The following is a 24,690-nucleotide window of genomic DNA, read 5'->3' as shown; positions in this document are numbered from 1 at the left end:
AGAAAATAAACTTTCAATTTTGTGACTTTATAAAGTGGCAAATTTGTGAGGAAAAAACTTGCAAATTTGCCACTTTATAAAGTGGCAAATTTGCGAGAAAAGAAACGTTTCCATTTTATGAAGTCGCAAATTTGCAAGTTTCTTTGCGAGAAAAAACGTGCAAATTTTAAGTCGCAAATTTGCCACTTTATGATGTCACAAATTTGCAAGGTTTTTTTTGGTGAGAAAATAAACTTTCAATTTTGTGACTTTATAAAGTGGCAAATTTGTGAGGAAAAAATTGCAAATTTGCCACTTTATAAAGTGGCAAATTTGTGACTTTATAGTGGCTAATTTGCGAGAAAAAAAACAAGCAAATTTGCCACTTTATAACGTAGCAAATTTATGAGTTTTTTTCTCTGAATATTACCCGCTGCTCTAAAAAAAAAAAATTTATATATTTTTACGTGGCCCTAATACACCGTCATAATGTTTGACTTTCATTTGGAGCAAAATATTCAAAAGCATGAGCTGCAGCTGCCGCTTGATTTTCCCCATAAACGTGCCAACAAGTTGGCTTCTTCTTCGTGAATCAAGTCTGCTCGCGTACAGTAAGATGATTAAATGAGAAGTGAGGTGGGCGTGGTCGATACGACCGTGATAGATTTAGCATTAGGATGTGTTTTAAAGAATTTAAATTAAGACTTAAACATCAGCAACTGCCTTGAATCAAAGAAAAGTTAGTGCCGGTAAAAAAAATTCCACCTTTCTATGGATCCTGACCAGATGCACTGCATGGCGTTTCATAAGCACCACTAAACGAGACCACATCCGATACTGCACAGTATAATGTTGATATTGCATCAATGTATATATTGTCTGTGCATATGCAGGTACAAAGCGCTGCTGTGCTTGAAGGACCCGCCCATGGCCGATGGAGAAAACTGCGTCATCATGCTGCGAAAGCTGGGACCGGTTAAGCTCGGCTCCTACCAGCTGGGGGTCACGAAGGTCCGCTCACACACACACACACATACATAGGAAGACGATGCATTTAAATGCTTGCGTGTGTGCGCAGATCTTCCTGAAAGAGGATCTGCACCAGCTGCTGGAGGGCAAGCGCGACCGCGTGCTCGACATCGCCGCCCTCACGTTGCAGAGATACGTGCGCATGTACTTCATCCGCAAGAACTTTGTGGACTTCCGCCACTGCATGACGCTGCTGCAGGCCAGATGCAAAGGCTTCGTCGTCAGGTGGTCAAGCGGCTCTCTGGAACCCGAAACGGCCTCCACTCACACGCACTTTGTTGTCGTTTTGTTTTTCCGAATAACGCGCACAGAAAGAAGTTTGCTGGCCGGAGGAAATGCCTCGTCACGTTACGCGCCACGATGAGAATCATCGTCAACCGGCAGCGCTACATGAGGGTATGTGTGTAATATTTAGGAAATAATTAGAATAATGTAAATTGAAAACTTGATTCACTGAGAAATTACAAAAGAAGATGTGTGGGTGCTAATTCCAGTAATTAGAATTAAATAAATATTTATATATGAATATTTATATTTTTATATATTAATATTTTTTAATAGAAAAAAATCATAAAATATATCGATAATAATTGTTGTTTTTTTATTTCATTGTAAAAAAAAAAAAGCCTCAATCCTTTCTATGCAACAAAAAAGTATGATTCTAATAATGTATATTATGAATGACTTATTTGGCTTGAAAACTTACCAGAATATAAATTTACAAATTAATAATCAATTAAATACATTATGACTAAAATAAATACATTTTTAATATAAATTAATTATTTACATATATATATATATATATACTCTAAAATTGTATAATAAGAGACCACATTGAATTAAAATATGCCATTTTAAATTTTGCCAGATTTGCACCAACAATGAACGAATTTTTGAGTAGATGTCTGTGCATTGCTGCCTAGTAACAAAGAAGCCGCCATGAATCAAACAGTATTGATATGATTTGACTTTTCATTGTGTTGTCTTCTTGCCAGACGGTGCTGCAGCCAGCGAGGAAGGCTGAGGAGGTGAGGATGAGGAGGAGGAGGATCACAAATTGAGACAAATGTGCTGTACGTGTACGCGTGTGTGTGCGTGTGCGCGTGTGTGTGTACGTGTGCGTGCAGGACCGCATCAACCGCGAAGTGGTGAATGTGACCACGCTGCCCATCCCCGCTGAGTTGGCGGCACTGCTTCAGGCGGCTTCAGGTGTGCACGGGACAACGCTATAAATAAACATGTGCCATTTATGCATGTGTTTGTGTGTGTGTGTGTTTGCAGGTGGCACCGAGTTGCACTCGGACTGCCTGGCGCTGGTCCAGGCTCCCAAAGTTCAGGTTGAACCACAGCTGACCTTGCCCCTGGACATCAACAACTACCTCATGACTCATTATGTCCGCGCCATATTTAGGGTGAACACACACACACACACACACGCACGCACGCACGCACGTGGAAGAAGCAGTGCTTATAGGTTGTGTATGGGTTTCTTTTAGGACCCATACTTTGGGATGCTGACAGCCCCTCTGGAGAACTCCCTGACCCGATTGGATCAGAACTTGAAGCAAGGAGCCCTCAACATCTTTGTTCTGGTAAATACAGAGCAGAACACACACACACACACACACACACACACAGTTGGGTTTACATTTCTAGTGGGGACAGCTCATTGACATAATGTGTTTCCTATACCCTTACCCTTACCCTAACCCCAACTAAAACACAATTCAAACCTAAACTCTAAAACCAAGTTTTGGCCCTCAAAAAGTGGTTTGGACTCATGGGGACCACCAAAATGTCCCCACAAGGACACATGGTCCCCAAAATCATAGTTAACACCCAGAAAATGGTCCCCCATGATGTGATATAACCCCCCCCCCCCCCCACACACACACACACACACACACAAACACACACACACACACACACACACACACACAAAAGCAGAAAATGTAATAGAATGACACACAAATGTTAAATGGCACCAAATACAGTCAACGTTATAAGATCTTCATTAACTGTACAGGCAACATTTAAATTTTACCAACTTTTTCTCACTTACAACCAGCTAACTAACCAAGCAATTCTACATACAGCTAACTAAATTGACAATCGACATCATTTTCACGTAACCATGCGAACAACCGCCTGCCTTGCAGTCAACTAACCATACCACTAACTAAGTAACCACCTCCCAAACTTACTAGTTTGACAGTGCTAACTAACTGACCTAAGTGATCTAACTAACCATACAACTAATAGCCAACTAACTAGTGTTTACAGTACCCCACTGACGAGCTGACCATCAACCTAACCAGCCAACCACATTACTTACTAGCTAACTCGTTTTTTGCATAATGTGCCTGTGTCAGGTTCTCCGTTTCATGGGCGACCCGGAGTTGAACGGAGCTCAGGAGAACCTGTTTGGGAATTACATCATCCAGAGAGGGCTTGCCAATGCCGAGCTCCGGGATGAGATCTTTGCTCAAGTGGCCAATCAGGTCCGGACGGCATTCGCTGAACACGAAGGAAGGTGGATGAACTTCTCGGTCACGTCGTGCTCTTTGTTTGTCCTCTTGTAGGTTTGGAGGAATCCCAACATGCTGAATTGTGAGCGCGGTTGGCTCCTCATGTCCTCGTGTCTGTCTGCCTTCCTGCCTTCACCGAGGCTGGCCAAGCACCTGCTCAAGTACGTTCGTCGCCACAACTGCACAGCGCAGACTTCCACGAAAGGCAAACAGCGGCTTGCTTTGACATGCTACCACGTGTCCGTTGCTCTGTAGGAGGAAGTAACTTTCCAACTTTTCAACAGCAACTAACGCTAATTAGTTCATGACTAACTAGTCATTGGCTAACTAATTAAAGCTAAACAATCGCTTGCTTTGACATGCTAGTACGTGCTTGTAGTTCTGTAGGAGGAAGTAACTTTGCAACAGCAACTAACTCTAATTAGTTCATGACTAACTAGTTATTAGCTAACTAATTAGAGCTAAACAATCGCTTGCTTTGGCATACTATTACGTACCTGTAGTTTTTTAGGAGGCAGTAACTTTCCAACTTTGCAACAGTAACTTACTCACTAATGAGTTCATGACTAACTAGTTATTAGCTAACTGATTAACTAGGATTTATGTAATCATCATACCAATGCCAAATTTCTAATGAAGAACAAACTAGTTTTGCCAAAGGGTGACAAGTTAGTTAGTTAGTTATTAACAAACTAATTAATCCCAAATAATCGAATCAACCATGCATACAACTAGCCAACAACCATGCCTAACCCACTGGATTACTCATTCTCATGTACTTTTGTTAACTGACCAATTCACTTGCAAACTACCACAACACTTAATTAATCCGACTCAATAGTTTTGAGAATGAACGCAACGTGTTGTTTGCCATGATGAAATCGGCACATATTAGTTGTGGTTGCTGCTGCGTGCATTCGGGTCCCGTTCCCAGGTTCGTGTCCGACTACGGGCCCGAGGGCTACGACTCGGTGTGTCAGCAAGCTTTGCTGCAGGCCATGCAGCGGTGCGGCGGCGGTGGGCCCGAGTACACGCGCACCTACCCGCCATGTCTACTGGAGTGGACCGCCAACCGCAAGAGAGCGCACACCTTACTCCACGTGCACTGCTTTGACGGTACCAGGCCACAACACTGCAACATTTACTTCTGGACTTGGAGTATTTGTAACACACACAAAGGAACATCGGCTAGACATGAAGGGGGATATTATTTAAATAACGGGTCTTCTGCTATATGGACAAAAACTTGCAACCCATTAATTAGTCGTGTGTCATGATTTACAGTAGATTGACGTTATTATTATTATTAACAGTTTCTAATAACTTTTTTATGTAACTAGGTTTCGGCTTTTTATTTGATACAACATAGGTTTGTTTGTTTGTTTGTTGGTTGGTTTGTTATATGGTCAGTTTAGTTTAGAAAGTATTGTCATGTGTCAGCTGGCTAGGTGCTTAGTTGGTCAGTTAGTCGGTTAGCATGACTGCATGTAAAGTAGTTACTAAGTCGGCTGGCTCATTGATTACTTGTTCAGTTAGGTGGTAAATGTTGGTTGATACGTTGGTTAATTGTTAGGTGGTCAGTTAGCACAGTTGTGTTTGATCTGTGATTGTATTAGTGGCGAGGTGCTTATTTTAATGGTTGTGTTAGTTAGTTAGTTAGTTAGTTGTTCAACTCGTGTGTCTCTCCAGGCATATCCGTCTTGTGTCCTGTACACTCTTGGACTACAGGGGAGAACATGGCTAACGATATCTTACAACACAGGTAACAGAAAAGATTTAGTTAGCGTGATTTCCGTGAGTGTCATGTTGTGAAAGTGAGCCTGGTACGGGCGTGCATACGTGCGTGTGTGTGTGTTATCAGGGGCGTGACAGAGGGTCGTCGGGGCTGGTCCGTGCTGCTGAAGGAGCCGGCGCAGTGGGTGGAGTTGGAAGGATCAGACTATGTCCTGGACCTGATGTCGGACCTGGAGTTGCCTGCCCAATTCCCCAAGCACAGCAGCTACTTCATCATTTCTGCACAGGAACCGGGACGTGTACGGGCCAATGCCAGCATGTAAGAAACATACATACACTCATATAAACAAATTTATTAGTTAGTTAGTTAGTTAGTTAGTCTACTTGCTAATTGGTACCTTGTCTGGCTGGTTTGGTGAGTTACTTGGCCAATTACTGAGTGAGTTGGTTGGTTGGTTACATGACTACATACAAACAAGTCAGTGAGTTAGTTTGCTTGCTTGTCGGGTTGTTTTTGGTCAGTTTTTCAGTTAGTTATTTAGTTACTTCATGAGTTGGTTAGTTATTCAGTCAGTTAGTTGGTTGGTTGCTGGACAGTTAGATGGTCAGTTTGTTTAAGAAACTAGGAAGAGGGTTGGTTGTATGCTGCGCCAGTCGATTGGTAGTTTTTCAGTTGATCTGTTGGTTAGTAGTTAGCTAGGTGGCCAGATAAGCTGGTCAATTGGCCAGTCAGCTAATTGTTTGATTAGTCAGTCAGTTGTGTGTTGGTATTTACTTCATGTAATTATTAAGTTGATTACAACCATTGCATAAAAACTAATTTGGGAGGTTGGTCTCTTGATTAGTTAGTAGTTTTGTAGTCTGTTAGCACAAACACATGCAAGCTAGTTTCTTGGTTGTATGGCACATTGATTAAAATTCCTGAATGTTAAATATGTACTTTCTGTTTTTTAAATGAATCTGAAAAGGTCACATTTTGTTTTCTCACCTGTTTTTGTAGAAGTTTGCTGGGTGGTGGCTTTGATGCCAATGACGAATTCATAACATCGGCCATCATTGGACTTAATGGCTTTGCTAGCCAAGGTTAGTGCACACACACACACACACACAATTACACACAGACCCCTACACAAAAGTATGTTTGACGGAAGCAGGACATCCTCTCCTTAGACTTGGAGCCTCATCGAGGAATGGATCGCTATCTGGATAGCCTGTTTGACCCGGTGCTGTCCGACGGGAGTGCAGTAAGTTACATACCTTTACACTGAGATCAGCCCAAGTGGGTTAGTAGAGACATGAATCGTTTTTTTCAGTTTTTATGGTGACCACACAGAGACCGTTTCAAAACTCAAGACTCTAAGACACGTAGTCGACATCCAAACTCACACAAGAAGCTCCGTAAAGACTCTTGGTCACCTTGAAACCTCAACACTCCGTGACTCAAAGATGCTTAACCGCCTTCGAAGTTCAACACACAAAAGACACGTAGACGCTAATGACAATGAAAGATTCTTCAATTTCCAAACCGGAACGCGACGGCGGCGGTTTCCGTCAGTCACTCGCTATCAGATGTTGCCGACAGGAATGAACGTGTATCAGATGTGTTGGACAGAGCTCGCTCTGGCCGATTACGTTACCCAGTTACCGCAACTGGCACGGGTACCAGATGGCCACGGTGATTTCACCAGGCTGGGCGGGCAGTGGATCAACTTACCAGGCAGGAACAGACACTTTACACTTTCCTGATGAAGCGCACGCACGCACGCACGCACGCACGCTGCGGCACGACTTACTGACGCATGAATGCTTTGATTCAAAAGGGAAAACAATACTGTACGTGTCTTGGTTGGTTGGTTGGTTGGTTATTTTAGTTAGCATGATTACATATCAACTACTTTGCATGTTGGTTGGTTGATTGGTTGGCTTGTTAGCATGACTAGGTAGTGTGTTGGCTGGTCAGTTGGTTAGCCAATTTGTTTATTTTGTTAGTTATCAAATAATAGATCGGATTGGATTATATACAAACTAGTTCATGTGTTTGTTTTTTTTGGGACAGTTTGTTCTTAGTCAGCATGATTAATTACAAGCTGCTTTGCTTGTTTAGCACAATTACGTGCCATCCCGTGAATAAAAAGTTGGTGCTTGGTTGGTCATTCGTCAGTTTATGAGTTACTTAGTGTGCTTTTAGTGGGTTTGTTGGCTGTTCGGTTAGTCAGTTAGTTCGTTACATTCAAACTAGTTAGTGTGTAGGTTGTTTTGTTGGTTATATCCTGATCAAGTACAAACTAAATGGTCGGACGGTCAGTTCGTTTTTCTTTAGTCAAATGAGTTAACAAGTTGGCTGATTGGTAGGTAAGTTAGTTTGTTAGTTGGTTACGGTTACCTGGCTCTTAAACAAACAGGATGTCTGTACAGTAAGCATCCACAGAAGCTTTTGCATCATCCGCAAAGTCCCGGTGTGGATTCCCAACAGCACATTTCCACATACAGCACTTGCATTTTAGTCTGCTTTATTATTTATTGCCCCAGTGCTTTCCAAAGCTTTCCCTCAAGTATACCCGGCCATGTTTTATTCACCGAGCTGTGCTCAGAGACCACCGCAATACACTCATAGGATTTAGCCTCCGGTGAGCACTCTCGCGCCGATCCACTTGTGCGCCCGTCCGCTTCACAGCCCGACCGCCATTGATTTGAAATGATATCTGACAAATGCGGCTCGAGTCATGATCATTTTCAGTGACGTGCTGGCTTTCTGGGATCAATCTTTCATGTCAAACAGAGAACATCATTGATTTTCAAATCAACCGAGGCCTTACATTTCTTCCTACAGTCGTTACTTATCTACCTACCAACTTACGACTCTACCATTCCATCTGAAAAATACATGTACATTTTTCCGACCTAAAGCCTGACTGACTGAACGACCAGCCCACCACCTACAAGTGCAACCAGCTTATCTTTGCTTTGATTTGAGTTTTTTACTTAGCAGAGACAACATGCCTATTTTTTAGACTGTAATCAGTGTTGTCACATAACATTTTTTTTTTCTTTTTTTTTACATTTTTCATGTATTTTTGCTCAGCATGACTGTAATCAATAGTGTCGTATGTATTTATTTTGTAATATTATTGTTAGTTTTATATTTGGTTTTATTTTCACTTTTTTTTTTAGATTGTCTCTTTTTTGCAAGTTTTTCTTCGTTTCACTGGGACAACATAATGTCATTTTGCTAGACTGTAATGAGGGTATTAGATTGCTTTTTTATTTATTTACATTTTTCATGTATTTTTCAGAACTTAGCCGAGACAATACAACTACCTGTAAGCAATGTTTGTGTTCCTTGACAGGAAGTGGACTCGGTCGCACTGCTCTCCAGCAGGCTGAAGGGCCGCGGAGGAGTCGGTTGGCAAGAGCAGGGCCCTTCGGGTGGCCCCCCGCCTCCACCTGGCGGTCAGACCACCCTCAAAAAAACCCCACCACACATTGTAAAGCATGTTTCTGACACAAATGATTTTGTGTCCTGCAGCTGTGCGAGTGCTTCCCGTAGGAGCTGTGATGTCACTTCCTGTTGCCTCCGTGGCCCCCGTGACAGACGCCCCGTCAAGCCCCCCGACCTCACCCATCATGAGCCCCCCCACCAGTCCCCTACTCCAGCACCCACCCAGCCCGTACGCTGCCGACATTCCGCCGAGTCCCTACGCCAACATCCCGCTCAGCCCGTACGCCAACTTCACGCCGTCTCCCTACGCCGCCGTGAGTTTGGCATCCAGTTCGTATCCTCCAGCGTCCGAGCCCGAGCTGGACCCTCGGACGGGCGACGCCCAAACCGACAGAAGCGGGTCTACCTCGTCACCACAGGCTCATGCGCAGGTTGCTGCATCAAGACACTCAAAGACAATTAATCGTCTTAGAAAATCAGCTCTCAAAGACACCTAGTCATCGTGAAAATATAACAATCAAAGACCCGGCTTGTGACCATAACAAGTCACTTCCTGTTGATTTTAGGTCACTTCCTGTTGAAATCAGGTCACTTCCTGTTGAAATCAGGTCACTCCTTGTAAAGTCAGCACTATAAAACACTGTCGTCATCAAAACGTAACACTCAAAAGTTACTCAGATGCTTAGTTGCCTTACAAACTCAATGCTCAAAGACACTCAAATATGCTTTGTCATTTTAAGAAGAATTTAAAGATGTTTAATCACCTGAAAGTCAACTCAACAAAAATCTAAATCAATCCCAGCCTTGAAAAACTTTATCAAAGACACACTCAAAGACCTTTGCCCCTTAAAGACGCAATGTTCAAAGATGCTTATTTGCCTTAAAAGCCCAACACTCAAAGACGTTTCATCAACTCATTGACGACACTCAAAGACACGGATGCCGAATCACTTTAAAAACTCAAAGATCCTATCAACATTTGAAATACCTTTCTCTATTATTTCGTGTTAAATATTCTGCTCTTCTCCAAATGTTTCTTGTATAATTTATTTCTAGTTCAATTTGTAAGATTCTTTTTCAAGATCGTAATTAAGCATTAAATAGATTATCATTATTACGTGGCAAATGTATTTGTTTTCCAGCATTCAAAGAGCTATTTTTGCAAAATACAACCAACTAAAAAGTCATTTCTGGCATTTATAATCATGTCATAATTATGTTAATGAGCCATTGCAATGTTCTGACACTTAGGCTGTGTCTCGTGATGATAAGAAGGACGGCGGTCCTCAGAGACGAGCTCCTGGAATTCCTATCAACAAGGACAAACCAGCCAAAACGTTTGGTAAGAAACTACTTGACTCTCTTTAGTCTGTTCTGTGAACTTTGACTGGCTTTTTAATTGTGTATGTGTGTAGCCCCAGTGGCTAAGTCTCCTGCCCCCCCTGCTGGCGAGTTGGTGAAGTACTCAGCTCGGGTTTCTGAGCATGTTGTGCCTAGTCAGGATATTCAAGGTAAAATACGACATAGAATTAATTATATATATAAAAATATTCTTTAAAAAAAAATCATCGTTAATAAACCCTATTTATCCAATTGTTTGTTGATTTATTACATTAACACAACACTGCATTTTGATTGTTAACGGTTCTTTGTTTACCCCAGAAATTATCAGGCGGTACAACTCTCCACCTCCCCCGATGGAGGCACTTCCACCCGGAAAAAGGTGTCAGCATTATTATTTTTGTTACTATTATTATGATTTAGAAAGCACAGTGACATCAGGGCGTGTGTATTCATAATATATTTATCATTTAGGAGACCAGAGGGTAAATTTAAGAAGAAGCAAACGCCTCGTGATGAAGCTTTGCAGATCTTAAAACCACAGATGGACAAGCCTCCTGCTCCGCAGGTGCGCGCGCACGAACACTCAAAGACAGTTGGTCACCTTGAAGACTGTCAAAAATAAAGACTCTCAAAGATACTTACTTGCCTTAAAAACGGAGACGATTACTCGCCTCGAAAACTCAACAGCATTTAAAAGTCAGACACTCAAAGACACTTGGTCACCTTAAAACAGCCCTCAAAGAGGCTTAATAAATTAAGAAAATCAACATTGAAAGACACGTAGTCCCCCTCAAAGAGACCAAAAGACGCCCAGTCATTTTTGAAAATCAACACTTAAAAATTCATAAACAAAGACATTTATTCACCTTAAAAACAGAGATGATTACTCACCTCGAAAACTCAGCAGACAGAGTCACCATCAAAGACACCAAAAGATGCATAGTCGTTTTTTGAGAATCAACACTCAAAGATGCGTAGCTACTTTATAAACTTGACAAACAAAGACACTTGGTCACATTAAAGATGCAAAACTGAAAGACATTTAGTCGCCTTGAAAACTCAACACTCAAAGACACTTCATCGCCTTGAAAACTCAACGCTCAAAGACACTTCATCGCCTTGAAAACTCAACGCTCTGGGCCCTGTTTTGTGCCCAGCGCAAGTCTAGCATAAAGTGCAGCGTAACTGTGCGCACAAAAGGACACTTTACAAAGAGCAGTGAAACACCCAACACTCAAAGACATGTGGTTGCCTTATAAACTCAAAGAAGCTCCAAGTGAAGAACTGTCTCCTGAAAACGTATGTCTGTATGTTTAGCTCAAGCGTCCCGCGGCCCCCCCACCCTCTGCATCCGCCATTAAGGAGACCAGCTTCCAGCCCACCAAAAGCACAAAGAGCAGAGCGCCTCATCGTCCGGTGCCGGTGCCCCCACCAGGTCCCGGCAGCCGCCAGCACACCTTCCGCTCACGTATGACTCCGGGTCACATGACTCATGTGAATTTGGAACCGCCGCAGTTTCTCGGGAGCTTCCGGTGGAATCGGAGCGCATCCAGACCAGACTGCACCAGAGCGCCAACCAGGAACACTACACCTACGCCAACGTTCCCTGGAAACTCTACCTCAGGAAAGAGGTGCACGCACACGCACGCTCTTTTGTTTGGATTGTCTTTGATGCCATTTTTGTGTGACGATTCAGGCGAAATATCGTAATGATATCGTAATGATATCGTAATGATATCGTATGACGGGTGATCGTCTCTTTGGCAGGTCTTCTACCCAAAAGACAGCTTCAACAATCCGCTGGTGTTTGACCTCATTTTTAAACAGGTGATGCAAATCATGACACTCAAAGACACTTAGCTGACCTAAATTAGCCAACATTGAAAAAGCCTAAAACCCCATTGTCACTCAAGGAGACTTACTCATCTAAAAAAAAAAAATACTTAAGACTAAAAGTCACACTCAGACACCTAGTTGCCTTATAATATAAACACTTGGTCTCAAAGACTCAAAAATGCTTAGTCACCTTAAAAGTCAACAATCCAAGATGCCAAGTTTCCTAGAAATGCAACACTTAAAGTCACAGATGCTTAGTTGAAGAGAGAGAGAATTCAACAACAGAAAAAAAAAATTCAACGGTCTCCTTAAACGTTGACGCTCAAAGACACTCAAAGATGCATCACTTCCTTAAAAGTCTACATTCAAATACACTCAAAGGTGAAATTCAACATTCAAGGACGCGACGTCCCCTAAAATCACGTTTGTTATTCGGAAGTCAATCAAAGACCCTCAAAGACACTTAGTCACCTTAAAAGTGTTACACTCAAAGACTAAGATGCGCAGTCGCCTTAGAACTCAACCCTCAAAGACACTCAGAATGACATTAAACATCAAAAACACTTAGTCGCCTTAAAAACTCCCTTCGACTCTCTTTTTTTCCCCCCCCCGGCTTGTCGTCACTGCTTTATCGGCGACGACGCGGCAGATGAAAGGCGGCGTGCTTAATTTGTGCGCTCCTCCGCAGATCGTCAACGACACCCTGTCAGAGGCGTGCGTCCGCATCCGCCGGGATGAAAGGCAGCGGATGAAAGCTCTCTTTGGTAGTCCCTCTCTTCTTCCCACACGCCATTTTACACACGCTTACCAAAATGACACTCTCAGTGTGTGTGTGTGTGTGTGTGTGTGTGTGTGTGTGTGTGTGTGTGTGTGTGTGTGTGTGACTCACAGATGAACACGGGGTGCAACAGAACACGGATCCGGTGGAGGAACACGTGAAGAAGGCCATCGTCACGGCCGCCAGGGACACCTGGGAAATCTACTTCTCCCGACTCTTCCCGGCATCGGTGAGGGTGCCTGGAAATCGGAAAAAGATTGCGATTTTGAAGAAGAAGAAAAAGTACCTGACAGATGTCATTTTTTTACAAAAACTGCTGGGATTCCTGCTTTAGAACTCACGGAAGAGGATTAGGGCCAGTAAAGAGAGAAGAAAAAAAAAAAGGTTGGCAGGATTCTGACTTTGAGGTGAGAATTCTAAAATTAAAGTCAGCGTTCTCACTTTAAAGTCAGAATTCTCACTTTAAAGTCAGAATTCTGAATAAAGTGAGAAACCTGCCAAACTTTTTTTTCTCTTCACAGGCATCAGCTCAATGCATTTGCATTGACACACTTCTTGCACACATTCCGGTTGTGCACAAGTGGATAACAATGCGCCATGTGACCAAAAGGCCGTGGGTTTGATTGCCCTAATTTGTTTTGTGTGCGTACAGGGCAGCGTAGGAACGGGCGTGCAAGTGTTGTCGGTGTCGCAAGGCGGCATCAAGCTGCTGAAGACCGTGAAGAGCAGTGCCGCTGCACCAGACTACTTCAGAGTCCTCAGGGCATACACGTATGGATCCCACTTCTGACGTCAAAGTTTGCTGCATAGTTTTATAACGCAAAACAATTTTTTTCCCATACATAAAACTTGCAAAATATATATTTAGCACCGCTAGTGTCACCTTTCATTATGCATATTTTTTCCTCCTCTTCTGACACCAAAATTTGATCTTTAAACAAAAAAAACAGGAATTGAATAGGTCAAATGTCACCTCTCTTAAGGCCGATTGGGATCGGAAGATGCTCAGCCTCTGCCCCTCAACAGAAGACAAATTACATGTGGAACCCCACTTCTGACACCAACATTTTATGTATTGTTTTTATGCAAAAACATTTTTTTTCTAAATAGGACTCAAAAGTAGTGCCCAAAATGCACTTCATCATCTGCAAGTGGCACCTTTTATTATCCTTTTTACAAACTTTGCCTCTCCTTCTGACACCAAAATCAGCGAAAGAAAAATTAATTGTGGAATCCCATTTCTGACACCGACGTTAAATACAGAATATTTTTTAGCTAAAACAAAATAGATGTACTACACCTCTTATCAAGTTAATCAAAGTTGGAGGACACGCAGTCACTCTCATTGCTAGCCGCACTGGAGATCCCGTTTCTGACGCCAAACCGTAACATCTCAGTTACGCAGACATCCTGTTTGTCACCATCCCCTCGGAGAACATGCTGGAGTTCAACCTGAGCAACGACAAGCTGATCTTGTTCTCGGCCAAGGCGCCGCAGGTGAAGCACCTGGTGGACGCCTTCATCGGCGAGATCAAGAAGGATTCGGAATACGTCATCGCCGAGCGCAACTTTGTGGCCGACCGCCGCCACCTGCTCAACTTCCACAAGGGCGACATCATCCGGCTGCAGGTGCTGGACGGCCTGGACAAAGGTGACCGCAAGGACGGACGAGCGTGGATGAGGGACGGCGCGCGTGTGGCTGAGGATTGTGTGTGCGTGTTCCAGGTGACGCGTACGGCTGCGTGGTGAAGAAGAAGGTGGTCTTCTTGGAGGAGCTCAAGAAGGACACGCAGGACTTTGGTGAGTGCCGATGATCAACATTTTGCCTTCACCGACATCCATCCAAATCCTCATCCGTCCGTCCGTCCATCTTGCTGGTGTTCCTTTCCTCCGACCCCTCGTGTGGCAGGTTGGAAGTTTGGCGCGGTGTTTGGACGCTCCGGCGCCTTCCCGTCCGAGTGCGTCCACCCGGTGGCGCCGCCTGACTTCCTGTCCCTGCCGTTGGACCGCAAAGCGGAACCGCGAGGCGGCGCCGGCCAGTTTGCCGCGTCGTCGGCCGTGGCCGTTGCCGTGGCGTCCACCGTGGCCGCGCACGAGATAGACCAGACCATCGAGGTACGATCCTCCTTCATGGGGGGGGGGGGAATCGTCTCAAGATTCGATTACGATTTTTTGGTCTGCGATTTGATTCACAATCAGATTTGATTGACAACGATTTCTGCTTCAATTTATAGATGCGCAAAGAAGCGTCATGATCGACTCCAGTCTGACTCGCTAATGCTAATTAGCGCGCTAGTCGCGGCACTTTTATCACTCAAAAGAACGGCTATTCATACAAAATGCTTCTAGAATGCATACAGAGAAGCATCTTAACATTATTTACTGGCATTATCCTACGCTGCAAAAAAATATATATATTTATTGGCATAATTTGATCGTGACTTTGACCGTGTCACACTGACAGATTAGCGGAGACAAGATTATACAGAATCATACAATTTTCCTCTCGTTTTTGTTCATGAATTAAAATGTCCAGTTTTTATGAAGTGAAGTATATTTTCGTCTCGTCTTCATTTGTTGCTGAAAATGCATACCGATTTAGTCACACTTATTGTTTATTAATGAGGGTTTTAGTCTCGTCTAGTTTTAGTCGGGTGAAAAATGTATGTTGACGAAATGATTTTTGTTGAGTTTTGGTTGACGAAATGAGCACGACCCCAAAATAAAAGACTTTGGATGCTCAATTGTACGTCGATGACTTTGGAATGTATTTGGCTCGTTCTTACTTAATTTTGCCAACAGAATTTGCTTATTTGTAGCTAACAGTAAAAATGAATAATTAAAAACATTTTTTTTCTCAAGTGAGTATTTTTTGTTGTATTAAATATCCAAAGCGTTCATCAAAGTCAGTTCAAAGCAAACAGTTCTCCTTATTATTCAGAAAACCCATATGCCACATATACATTACAATTATTTTAGACAGATTCAATATTTCCAAATCTATTCACATTTCCAAATTTACAATCATCACAACTAGAACCTTCACTCGGGACCACAAACCTTCTTTCTTGGGACTGCTTTCCAAAAACGACTCACGACTGAGAAGCACTTTGTAGGTTGTCACTTTTATGAATGTATGATTGCCGCCATGTCGGCCATCTTTGCTTTGGTCAGAGGTTTCCCCTGGATGGCTTCGATGGAGAACTGGACGAGAGGACTCTGCAGGACAGTAAATACGACATGCTGGAGTTTGCCAGAAAATACTTCAGACAGGCCACGCCTGGGAGAGGGTGAGACGCACACTCGACATCACTAAGCACGCACACACACACACACACACACACACACACACACACACACACACACACACACACACACACACACACACACACACACACACACACACACACACACACACACACACACACACACACACACACACACACACACACACACACACACACACACACACACACACACACACACACACACACACACACACACAGACAGACGGAGTAGACAAAAGGATATTCTAAAAACCTACACTTATATTTCACATGTATTTTGTTTGTATTTCATATTTGTGTGTTTGTAGTTTACAAAATTTAAACTGTTCTATAACATATATTGTATGTTTTTTTTAAACATTTAAATAATATATATTTTTATTATTAGTGCATATATAATATTTTGTTTGTATTATATCTTGTTACACATTTAAAATCAACTGCTACAAAAATGTTCTTATTAAATCGACTATTATGCAGTATGTCATTATACTGACATTTTCCATAATAATAATAATAATAATAATAATTGTTTTACTGCTGTTTTAAGGGACTCTCTGAAGAATAAGAGCAAGAGCCGAGTGTCCAGGGAGCCGGAAGAAATGATCAAATTCTCCAAGGTGTCCCAATGACCTCATTGATGACATATTATTTTTGTGCGTGTTTTGTGCTAATGTCGCAACATTTTAAATGTTGCCTCCAGATTCCGCTGACTGAATCACTCATAGAGTTGACGGATCCGACCATGAACCGAGTGGCGGCGGATCTTTTCCTCTGTATGTCCTACACTTCTTATCTACCCGACATTTTTACAAACAATACATAACATTTTGTGTGTTCGTGTCATTTTTTTGTGTAGCGGTGATGCGCTTCATGGGGGACTCGCCGTTGAAGGGGATGACAGAACAGGAAGTGGTCAGCACTTTCCTCAATGTACGTACACGCTCACTGGACACTTCATTAGGTACACCTGCGGGCATCCGTTTCAGTTGCAGGATAAGAGTTGTCGTGTCATGTATGGTATTGTGTGTTGCTTTAACATCCGGTGTGTGTGTTTGTAGCTGGTTGAAGAGTTCACCTTGATGAGGGATGAGGCCTATTGTCAAGTGGTGAAACAGATCACGGGAAACACCAGCTCCAAACCGTGAGTTTTACGACATCTGACATACACAAGTCGGAAAATATATTTGGATTTGGAAGCGAATTTCAGTTGGAACATGAACCCAAATTGTGCTTTTTAATTTGACCTTCTTTAACCCTACAAAGCTAAACATATCATATTAAATACAAAACATTCTGAGCCCTCTATCTCATGATTTTTTCCCATTAAAACCCTGACGTATATGATCTGACACATGCAATGCACGGATAATCCATTAGAGGGCAGTATCACCCAGTTGGTGGCTTTTCCAGGCGACCTTGCGATTGAAAAAGAAGAGACACCTATACTTATTAATAGTAATAATTCATATATTTTTGGAAATATGATATATGTCTTTTTATTATAATATTTTTGACAGTTATAAATGTACGAATTTGAAGCATTTTGACCGGATGCATCAGATATGAAACAAATCAAAAGTTATGCTGTCTTTGCTGTCCTCGCTCCGAAGCTTCGAGATTTCACCGGCTAGACAGCGAGTTAACGACGTTCCAAATAACCAGACTTTGTTTTCCTTTTGGGCTGTTGATTTGAACAATGGCCTCTGACCATTACCCTCTTTAGGTCGTCTTAAAACTAAAAAAAAACCAATAACAAACAATATGTATTAGCTAACTGTACACGACACACTCATGCTAATAGCTAGTTACATTGCACAACAGTCTCTTATCTCTAATACTGTCCTAAATTAACTAAAATGAATACACAGCGTTATTTCCTTAACATCACATGTACTTACGGACAGTTCTTGTCCAAAGCAACAACGAAACAGGATCCAACCGTTCGCGTAGCACATCAACGAGTCGGCGTTGCGTGCTGCCACATTGGAATTCTCTCTTCTCACCAAAACAATGAACAAAGCAACCGCTGGAGGGCGCTCTAAGGTTGCACAAACTCAAACGGTGACCTTCTGAAGGGCAGAATAAAAGTCATATGTGGAAGTTGATTTTGAAAAAATACATCGTTTTTTGTTCGTCTAGAAATACTCTATTTACAAAGAATCTGAATTTTCTCAAACATATTTCATGTTTCAGGCTTTATAGGCTTCAACTTTTAAATGCACATATCCATGTTTCAGGACTTTTTGCACATCTTCCTGTTTTCTAAATAACATTTTTTTTTTTGTACATTCTGCTTCTGTGCAATTCTTAGCTTCAAGCTGTTTATCATTAGAAATCCTGTCAAATATTAAGACAAAAAGAATATGAACGTTGTACCGTGTAGTTAATCAGCAAAACGTTCAAACAATTCATTTCATTCAACAAAAGTCTGCTGCTTTAATGCTAACATGATGCAAAACATTATCAGCAAATTCTGCAACAACAACAAAAAAGCAGACTGAAACAATGAACAGTTGGACATGCATTAAGAAGTTTGCAGAAAGTCAAATTAAGTTCACCTGTTTAGGGCCGTTAAGGTTTAATCGCACCCAAAAGCTCATGTGTGTATTTCTAGTGACAGCTGCCAGCGAGGGTGGAGGCTGCTGTACATCCTGACGGCGTTCAGTGGCTGCTCTGAGGTCCTCAAACCCTTCCTGCTCAAGTACCTGATGCAGGCCTCCATCGGCGCTGCGTTGCAGTATCAGGGTATCGCCTTCACCTCGGTGACACCAGACAAGACATTTTGATTTTGTTATCGTTATAGGCTTTTGAATAAAATGCATTCAAATTGTAGTCAAAATGTAGTCATCTGGTTATATTTTGGTTTTAATCCAATTTTAGTCGACGAAATAAAGAGCCATTTCTTTCAGAATACATTTCAACTTTTATGCAGTAAATTGTAACACACCTATTTGTAACTGTAGTTTAACACGCAAGACACATTTAACACAACGGTGTCTTTAGTCAACTTTGTTTCAATGAAACATTTATGCCATCTTAAAACCTAGTTTTCACCTAAAAAAAAAATGTAAGTGCATAATTGCCTAAGATTAATCTTACAGCTGCACAATGTATTGTTTGAACTAACTCAGCAAAAACAATTTTGTCGATGCACATTTTTCACCCTAGTATGCATTTTCATCAACTAATGAAGATGAGACAAAAATAAAAACTGGACAAATATCTATGGACATTGTCAGTCAATTTTAGTCATCGTCATCGTCTCAATGAATGGCTTTTATTTTAGTTTTCGTTTTATTTTGGTCTGGGAAAAAAATTGATGAACATTTTTTTGTCAACAAAATTATCACTGAATGACAAAATGCAAATATGGTGGTTGACTTCGATTCAACAATGACTCTTTGGAGAGTGAGAGTCAAAATACCAACCAACTCTTCATGTGAAAAAATCAAAAATAACTGGCCGATAAGCTGTCAGTGTCCCAATACTTTTGTCCGCCATTGTTTTTGTGCGTTTCAGGAATTGCTAAGGCGTGTGAGCAGAATCTGAAGAAAACCTTCCAATACGGCGGCCGCGGCGTCCCCCCCAACAGCATGGAGCTGAAAGCCATGATGGTGAAACGTCTTCTTGGCGTCCTCACTCTTCACTCGCTTGCAATCTGACGCCGTCCTGGTTTGTTTGGACGTCCTCAGGCGGGCCGAAGCTCCAAGCGCCAGCTCTTCCTCTTTCCGGGCGGCCTGGAACGCCACGTGAAGATCAAAACCTGCTCCGTCTCCCTGGAGGTGATGGAGGAGCTGTGCGACGAGATGGGCCTGCACCGGCTGGAGGCCATCGAGGAGTACGCCATCTTTTTGGTCACTGACGGAGGTGCGTCTAAATAAAGACACCGCAAATGACGGTTGCCGCAAAACACTTACAGCCCGGGGTTAGTTCAGAAGGGGATACGGGTCAACCTCATTTTAACGGACTCCAGAGTTATCGGGCAAAAAACAGGTAAAAAAAAAAAAAAAGTAGGGCTGGGTATCGATTCTAATTTTTACGATTCGATTCACTTGAGTTAAATCCGATATCGATTAATTATGGAACATCAATTCTTCTTGAATATTAAGGACATGATAAAAACTACGCAGACGTTCAATTCAAAGCTCAGTTTTGCAGAGGCTAATGAAAGTGACATGTTTTATAATCAATTAAGTGTTACACTAACATTGATATCAGCAAGGAATTCTAATTTAATACTTGTTTTTTTTTTTTAATTTTCTATTGAACATAAGTAGCAGAAAAAGAAACATCTTAAAGAAGAAAGAAAAATCTTATACGATCATCAATTAGTCATAGTTTACATGTTCAAAAAGGGAGTAGGAAAAAAATATAATATAATATAATATAATATTATATGAATTGCAGTGAAATAAGTCAGCTCTTTCATAAATGTAAGAAAATACTTTTAGATAAAATAGTACATTTCAAGAGAACAGTTTAACAAAAAAATTGGCCTGTAAAATTATATTTTGTTATGAATTTATGGGAAAAAAGATATTAAAATAATCAATTTATGGTATTGTGAATCCGTCTCAGGCTTGAAAAGGAAAATCGATTTATTTTTTTTATTTTTTTGAACCCAGCCCTATTTATTGTTAAGTAGCTGTCAGTCTGTTTGTTTCAGAATTGGCCGCAAGTGGCCACGGCACCAGTAAGTGGCGCTGTGGCGCAGTCAATAGACAGGAAATGGTCAGTGCCGGACAGTACAGTATTTCCATTTGCCATGTGGCAGCCATGTTTGCCACTATTGTTATGTTCACTATGAAATGATGCAAAAAAAAAAATATACAAATCTGTCCCCAATCTGCATTTGAGTACGTCAACACCCTTAACTCTTTGACTGCCAGACGTTTTCAGAAAAGGGATGCCGTGGGTGCCAGCCGATTTAAGCATTTTTGACTGATCTTTCAAGGTCCACAGAAAATTATGTGTTTGGACTATGGAAACACACATACTACCAAATGAAAGATTGGACTCTCATCTTTCATCAGAAAAAAAAGTTTGTTTCTACCTTATTCCGTTTTTCAGTAATCAACAATAGAAAATGGTTAGTTTCACCTCTGTTTTGAAAAAACGTCTTTTAACGTCTTTGGCACTCCTCCATATGATTTTACTAAACGTTATATAACGTTTTTGGCAGTCAAAGAGTTAGGGGCCACCGTACTAGGAAATACGCTACATTTGTTACGCTAGCACGTAGCTGCCTAGCATCAGCATACAAAGGCCAGGCTTTGAGCGTCTGGTTGGTGCTTTGCCAGGTCAGAACGTGCGTCCTCTCAACAAACACGAGTACATCCTGGACGTGGCCACCCAAGCCGAATTGCTCGACAACAACTACAGCTTCTGGTTCCGACGCGTGGTCTGGACTCAGACTCTCAAATTTGACAACGAGCTCTACGTAGCCATGCACTACAACCAGGTACAGAAGCCGCCACCGACAGCTCAACTTGATTTGGGGGACTTGAAATCGTAGCAGGCGAGTGTTGACAACCCATTTAACACGATTTTCAATGTGATTGTTCAATGCTTCGAAATGAGTGAGTTCAGTCTCATCTTTTTTTTTTATAGCACAAAAAAAAAAAGGCATTTGAACAGGGGTGTGTAGACTTTTTATAAACAGAAAAAAAAAAGGGAAGCGCTGTGAATACTTTTGGATGCAATTTATGACAATGTAAATAAATAAATAATGAATAAATAAATTAATTAATTAATTAATAAAAGTGAAAATAAAAACAGATATAAAAAAATAATTAGTTGCTCGACAACAAAAAAATTTTTGTATTTCATTTTTTAATTGTATTTGCGTTTTTGTTTTCATCATTTATTTACTTGCAATTTTGGCAGCTTTGGCCCTCCATACCTGCGTGCCTAACCGTGTTCCTCACCGGTCTCGCCAGATCCTTCCGGACTACCGCAAAGGTCTCCTGAACGTTCTCCCGGCAGGAAAAGTTAGCGATCAGCACTTCCATCAGATCTCCAAGCTCGCCGCCTTGCAACACAGAGCCAAAGACATCGTCTTCATCCCGAGCATGTGAGGCATCCGTCGTCTCCTCTGGGGGCTTTTTGCCGTTGAAATCTGCCTAGCAACAATTGACTAAGCAAACGTCATGAAGCCAAATGGTCAAAGCCGCCAACAAATGATTCATGTTTGGCAGGAAAAAATGTCTTCATGTCAATCATTCATTGTGATTGATCGGTCCCAACACGTTTGGCCTTTCTCCAGTTCATCTTAATTTCGCATCAACATGCAACACTGATGATGTTCAACAAGCAGGCAGGAGGAGACTTGTTGACAGGCTCAGCGTCAGTTGCGCTAGCAGCGCGTGCTCTCAACTCTGGGTAGAAATGTCAGTCGAGCAGAGAAGCTCGCCGGCTTGTGTAAAGAAAAGACCCCAAAACTTTTTTTTTTTTGCATCTCACGCAGACACGAGCTGTCGGAGTACGTCGCCGCGCCGCTCTTCAAAAAGCAGCCGCCGCAGCAGTGGGTTGCCATGGCGACGCAGCACATGCAGCAGGTCCAGACGCTCAGCCCGCACCAGGCCCGAGCGCAATTCCTGGGTGAGATTGACATCCAGCACGTGCGACATCACTTTTTTTTTGTACGGAACGATACAAAAAAGATGACCGCGGCTGCCCGAGCACCGAAAAGAAACAGATGTCAAGACTCTAGTGTGCGAACCGCCTGCCACATTTAAAAGGAATGAAAGAAATCGCTTAAATCGACCCACCATGATTGAAATCGGTTGTGACCGCTCCCACAGTGGCGCAGCCCTCCCTCCTACAGATCCAACATCAGATGTGGTCTAAAAAGGGTTATTACATTTTTATTTTTTATTTCGATTTTTTCAATTAGTTTTCATGGTGGTTCTGTAAGTTTTGATTCGTTTTTGTGATTTAAAAAAATGCTTAGTTTTAATTTATTTTTTATTAGTTTAAAAAAATCTGAACATGAACTAGATCAAGTGTCTGAAACCACCTCAAAGTCAAACGCAACATAGTTCTTGCTTCCATGTAAAACAAAAACCCCTGAAATGTGTAACTATTGATCTCTTGCCTCTGAAATCGTCTCCGGTTCTTCTTTTCATATCGAAGAGTGAACAGAAAGTCACGACTGCTCGAGTGCCAAAAAGAAAGTCGATAGTTGATGATACCCGTTGGACTCCTCCGGCTATCTCCAATTATATTCCATTGCGATATTTGACTGGGGAAATCATTTCATGTAATGATTCTTGAGAGTTACAACACTTTAATAAAGCTCGGTTGAAAATGGCGGCTGGATTGACTTACTTATGATGCGCCTGGGACGAGCGCAGACGTCAATGTCCATCTTGTGCGTGCGTGCAGGACTGGTGAGCGCCTTCCCCATGTTCGGCTCGTCCTTCTTCTACGTCCACAGCAGCAGCTCCACCTCCTTCTACGCCCCCTGCATCGTTGCCGTCAATCAGAACGGTCTCCACTTTCTGCACAAAAGCACACACGTGAGAAGACGCTCGCATTGGGTTCGGGTTAGTCGAGTAGAACCTTGTGCCGTCTGCCTACAAATGGCCCAAATGAGCATGGCCGCTTCAAAACAAAATGGTGGCTTTTATTTTGTGGCTCTGCTCATCATAGACATGTCGACCAAATTTGATATGAAGTGAAACTGGCTTCAGCGGTGTAATTTTACAGCCTTTAAAAAAAAAATAAAGGTTTTGTCACCCAGCCTTAAAATGGCTGCTTTAAATCAAAATGGCTGTCTTCCTGTGTCTTTTCTATAGATCTACTCAGGATGTATATCCCTACCATGGTTTAAAATAAAAAGTGAATCTTGTCTTCAAATCTATATAGTCATTTGTTTTTTCTTTTTTTTTAGACAAAAAAACTCTTTGGCGTGGACACATATAAAGACTTTTGCAGTTTTGGGATTTGAACACTCTCCATGTTCATCTAACAGCGGTTTTGCCGCGTGGGCCTGTGGAGCGCCATCTTGCCAATGTTGTGCCGTTTGTCCGGCGCAGGAGGTGATGGCGGCGGTCCCCCTGACGGAGGTGCAGTCCAGCCGCACCCAGAGGCCCTCTGCCGGAAGCAGCTACCCGTACGTGGACCTGGCCTTGGGCGACGTGGACGCGCAGCGACTCATCCAGCTGCAGCTCGAGCAGGTAAAGGACAAGAAGAAGAAGAAGAAGAAGAAGTCGTGCACGTCGGCTTCATATTCCATCAAATACAACTCGTGTCAATTTACCAGAAACGAGTGAAATGATCATTTTGTTAACTTGGGTTTCTTGAAATGAGAAAAATGCGTCGATCTATATTCGTCTTAAAATAAGCTTTATACCACTTATTCTAAGCAACAAATCAAAGGAATTAAATCTTGAAATAAGCCATGAACACTTTTTAGAAAGGTTAAAAGTGCTATGTTGTAGGGCTGTGCAATTCATCGAAATTCAATTACAATTTCAATTATTACACTCCACAATTACAAAATCACCATAATTGTAAATAATAATAATAATAATAATTTTGAGTTGTTTACATTTATACATTTGCACCTTTTTTTTTTAAAAAGAACTATTACATTTTGTTTCATCCAAAAGGAACTTGCATAATTTTAGTGTTTCAAATAAATGTATTTGTCTGAATGTTTTTTTTACGTTTAAACATATTGATGTATTCTACCAAAAAATAAATGATCTTCTTAATCGTGTTTTC

At 41.9% G+C, this 24,690-nt stretch overlaps 1 protein-coding gene across 1 annotated transcript in view; it reads left to right on the top strand.

The window, feature by feature from the left end:
* Nucleotides 1-24,690, top strand: part of LOC144054758 (unconventional myosin-XV-like) — a 42,522-nt gene that overhangs the window by 16,022 nt on the left and 1,810 nt on the right. Inside the window, 41 exon segments of the mRNA XM_077570026.1 lie at nt 873-990; nt 1,058-1,233; nt 1,320-1,404; nt 2,007-2,039; nt 2,139-2,220; nt 2,293-2,423; nt 2,508-2,603; nt 3,384-3,512; nt 3,594-3,700; nt 4,474-4,655; nt 5,229-5,301; nt 5,401-5,592; nt 6,274-6,517; nt 8,621-8,723; nt 8,800-9,143; nt 9,964-10,054; nt 10,128-10,223; nt 10,375-10,435; nt 10,528-10,621; nt 11,374-11,491; nt 11,572-11,687; nt 11,824-11,883; nt 12,581-12,656; nt 12,784-12,899; nt 13,323-13,441; nt 14,068-14,321; nt 14,396-14,470; nt 14,580-14,785; nt 15,845-15,960; nt 16,508-16,577; nt 16,661-16,733; nt 16,817-16,890; nt 17,019-17,101; nt 18,575-18,705; nt 19,480-19,574; nt 19,653-19,827; nt 21,261-21,421; nt 21,900-22,033; nt 22,427-22,560; nt 23,347-23,480; nt 24,000-24,140. Coding sequence (XP_077426152.1) covers nt 873-990; nt 1,058-1,233; nt 1,320-1,404; nt 2,007-2,039; nt 2,139-2,220; nt 2,293-2,423; nt 2,508-2,603; nt 3,384-3,512; nt 3,594-3,700; nt 4,474-4,655; nt 5,229-5,301; nt 5,401-5,592; nt 6,274-6,517; nt 8,621-8,723; nt 8,800-9,143; nt 9,964-10,054; nt 10,128-10,223; nt 10,375-10,435; nt 10,528-10,621; nt 11,374-11,491; nt 11,572-11,687; nt 11,824-11,883; nt 12,581-12,656; nt 12,784-12,899; nt 13,323-13,441; nt 14,068-14,321; nt 14,396-14,470; nt 14,580-14,785; nt 15,845-15,960; nt 16,508-16,577; nt 16,661-16,733; nt 16,817-16,890; nt 17,019-17,101; nt 18,575-18,705; nt 19,480-19,574; nt 19,653-19,827; nt 21,261-21,421; nt 21,900-22,033; nt 22,427-22,560; nt 23,347-23,480; nt 24,000-24,140 — 5,098 coding nt within the window.

This window comes from Vanacampus margaritifer, chromosome 7 (assembly GCF_051991255.1).
Source record: "Vanacampus margaritifer isolate UIUO_Vmar chromosome 7, RoL_Vmar_1.0, whole genome shotgun sequence".
NCBI lineage: Eukaryota > Metazoa > Chordata > Actinopteri > Syngnathiformes > Syngnathidae > Vanacampus > Vanacampus margaritifer.
Note: the sequence above shows the minus strand (reverse complement) of the source record. Positions and strands in the feature narration are given on the sequence as shown.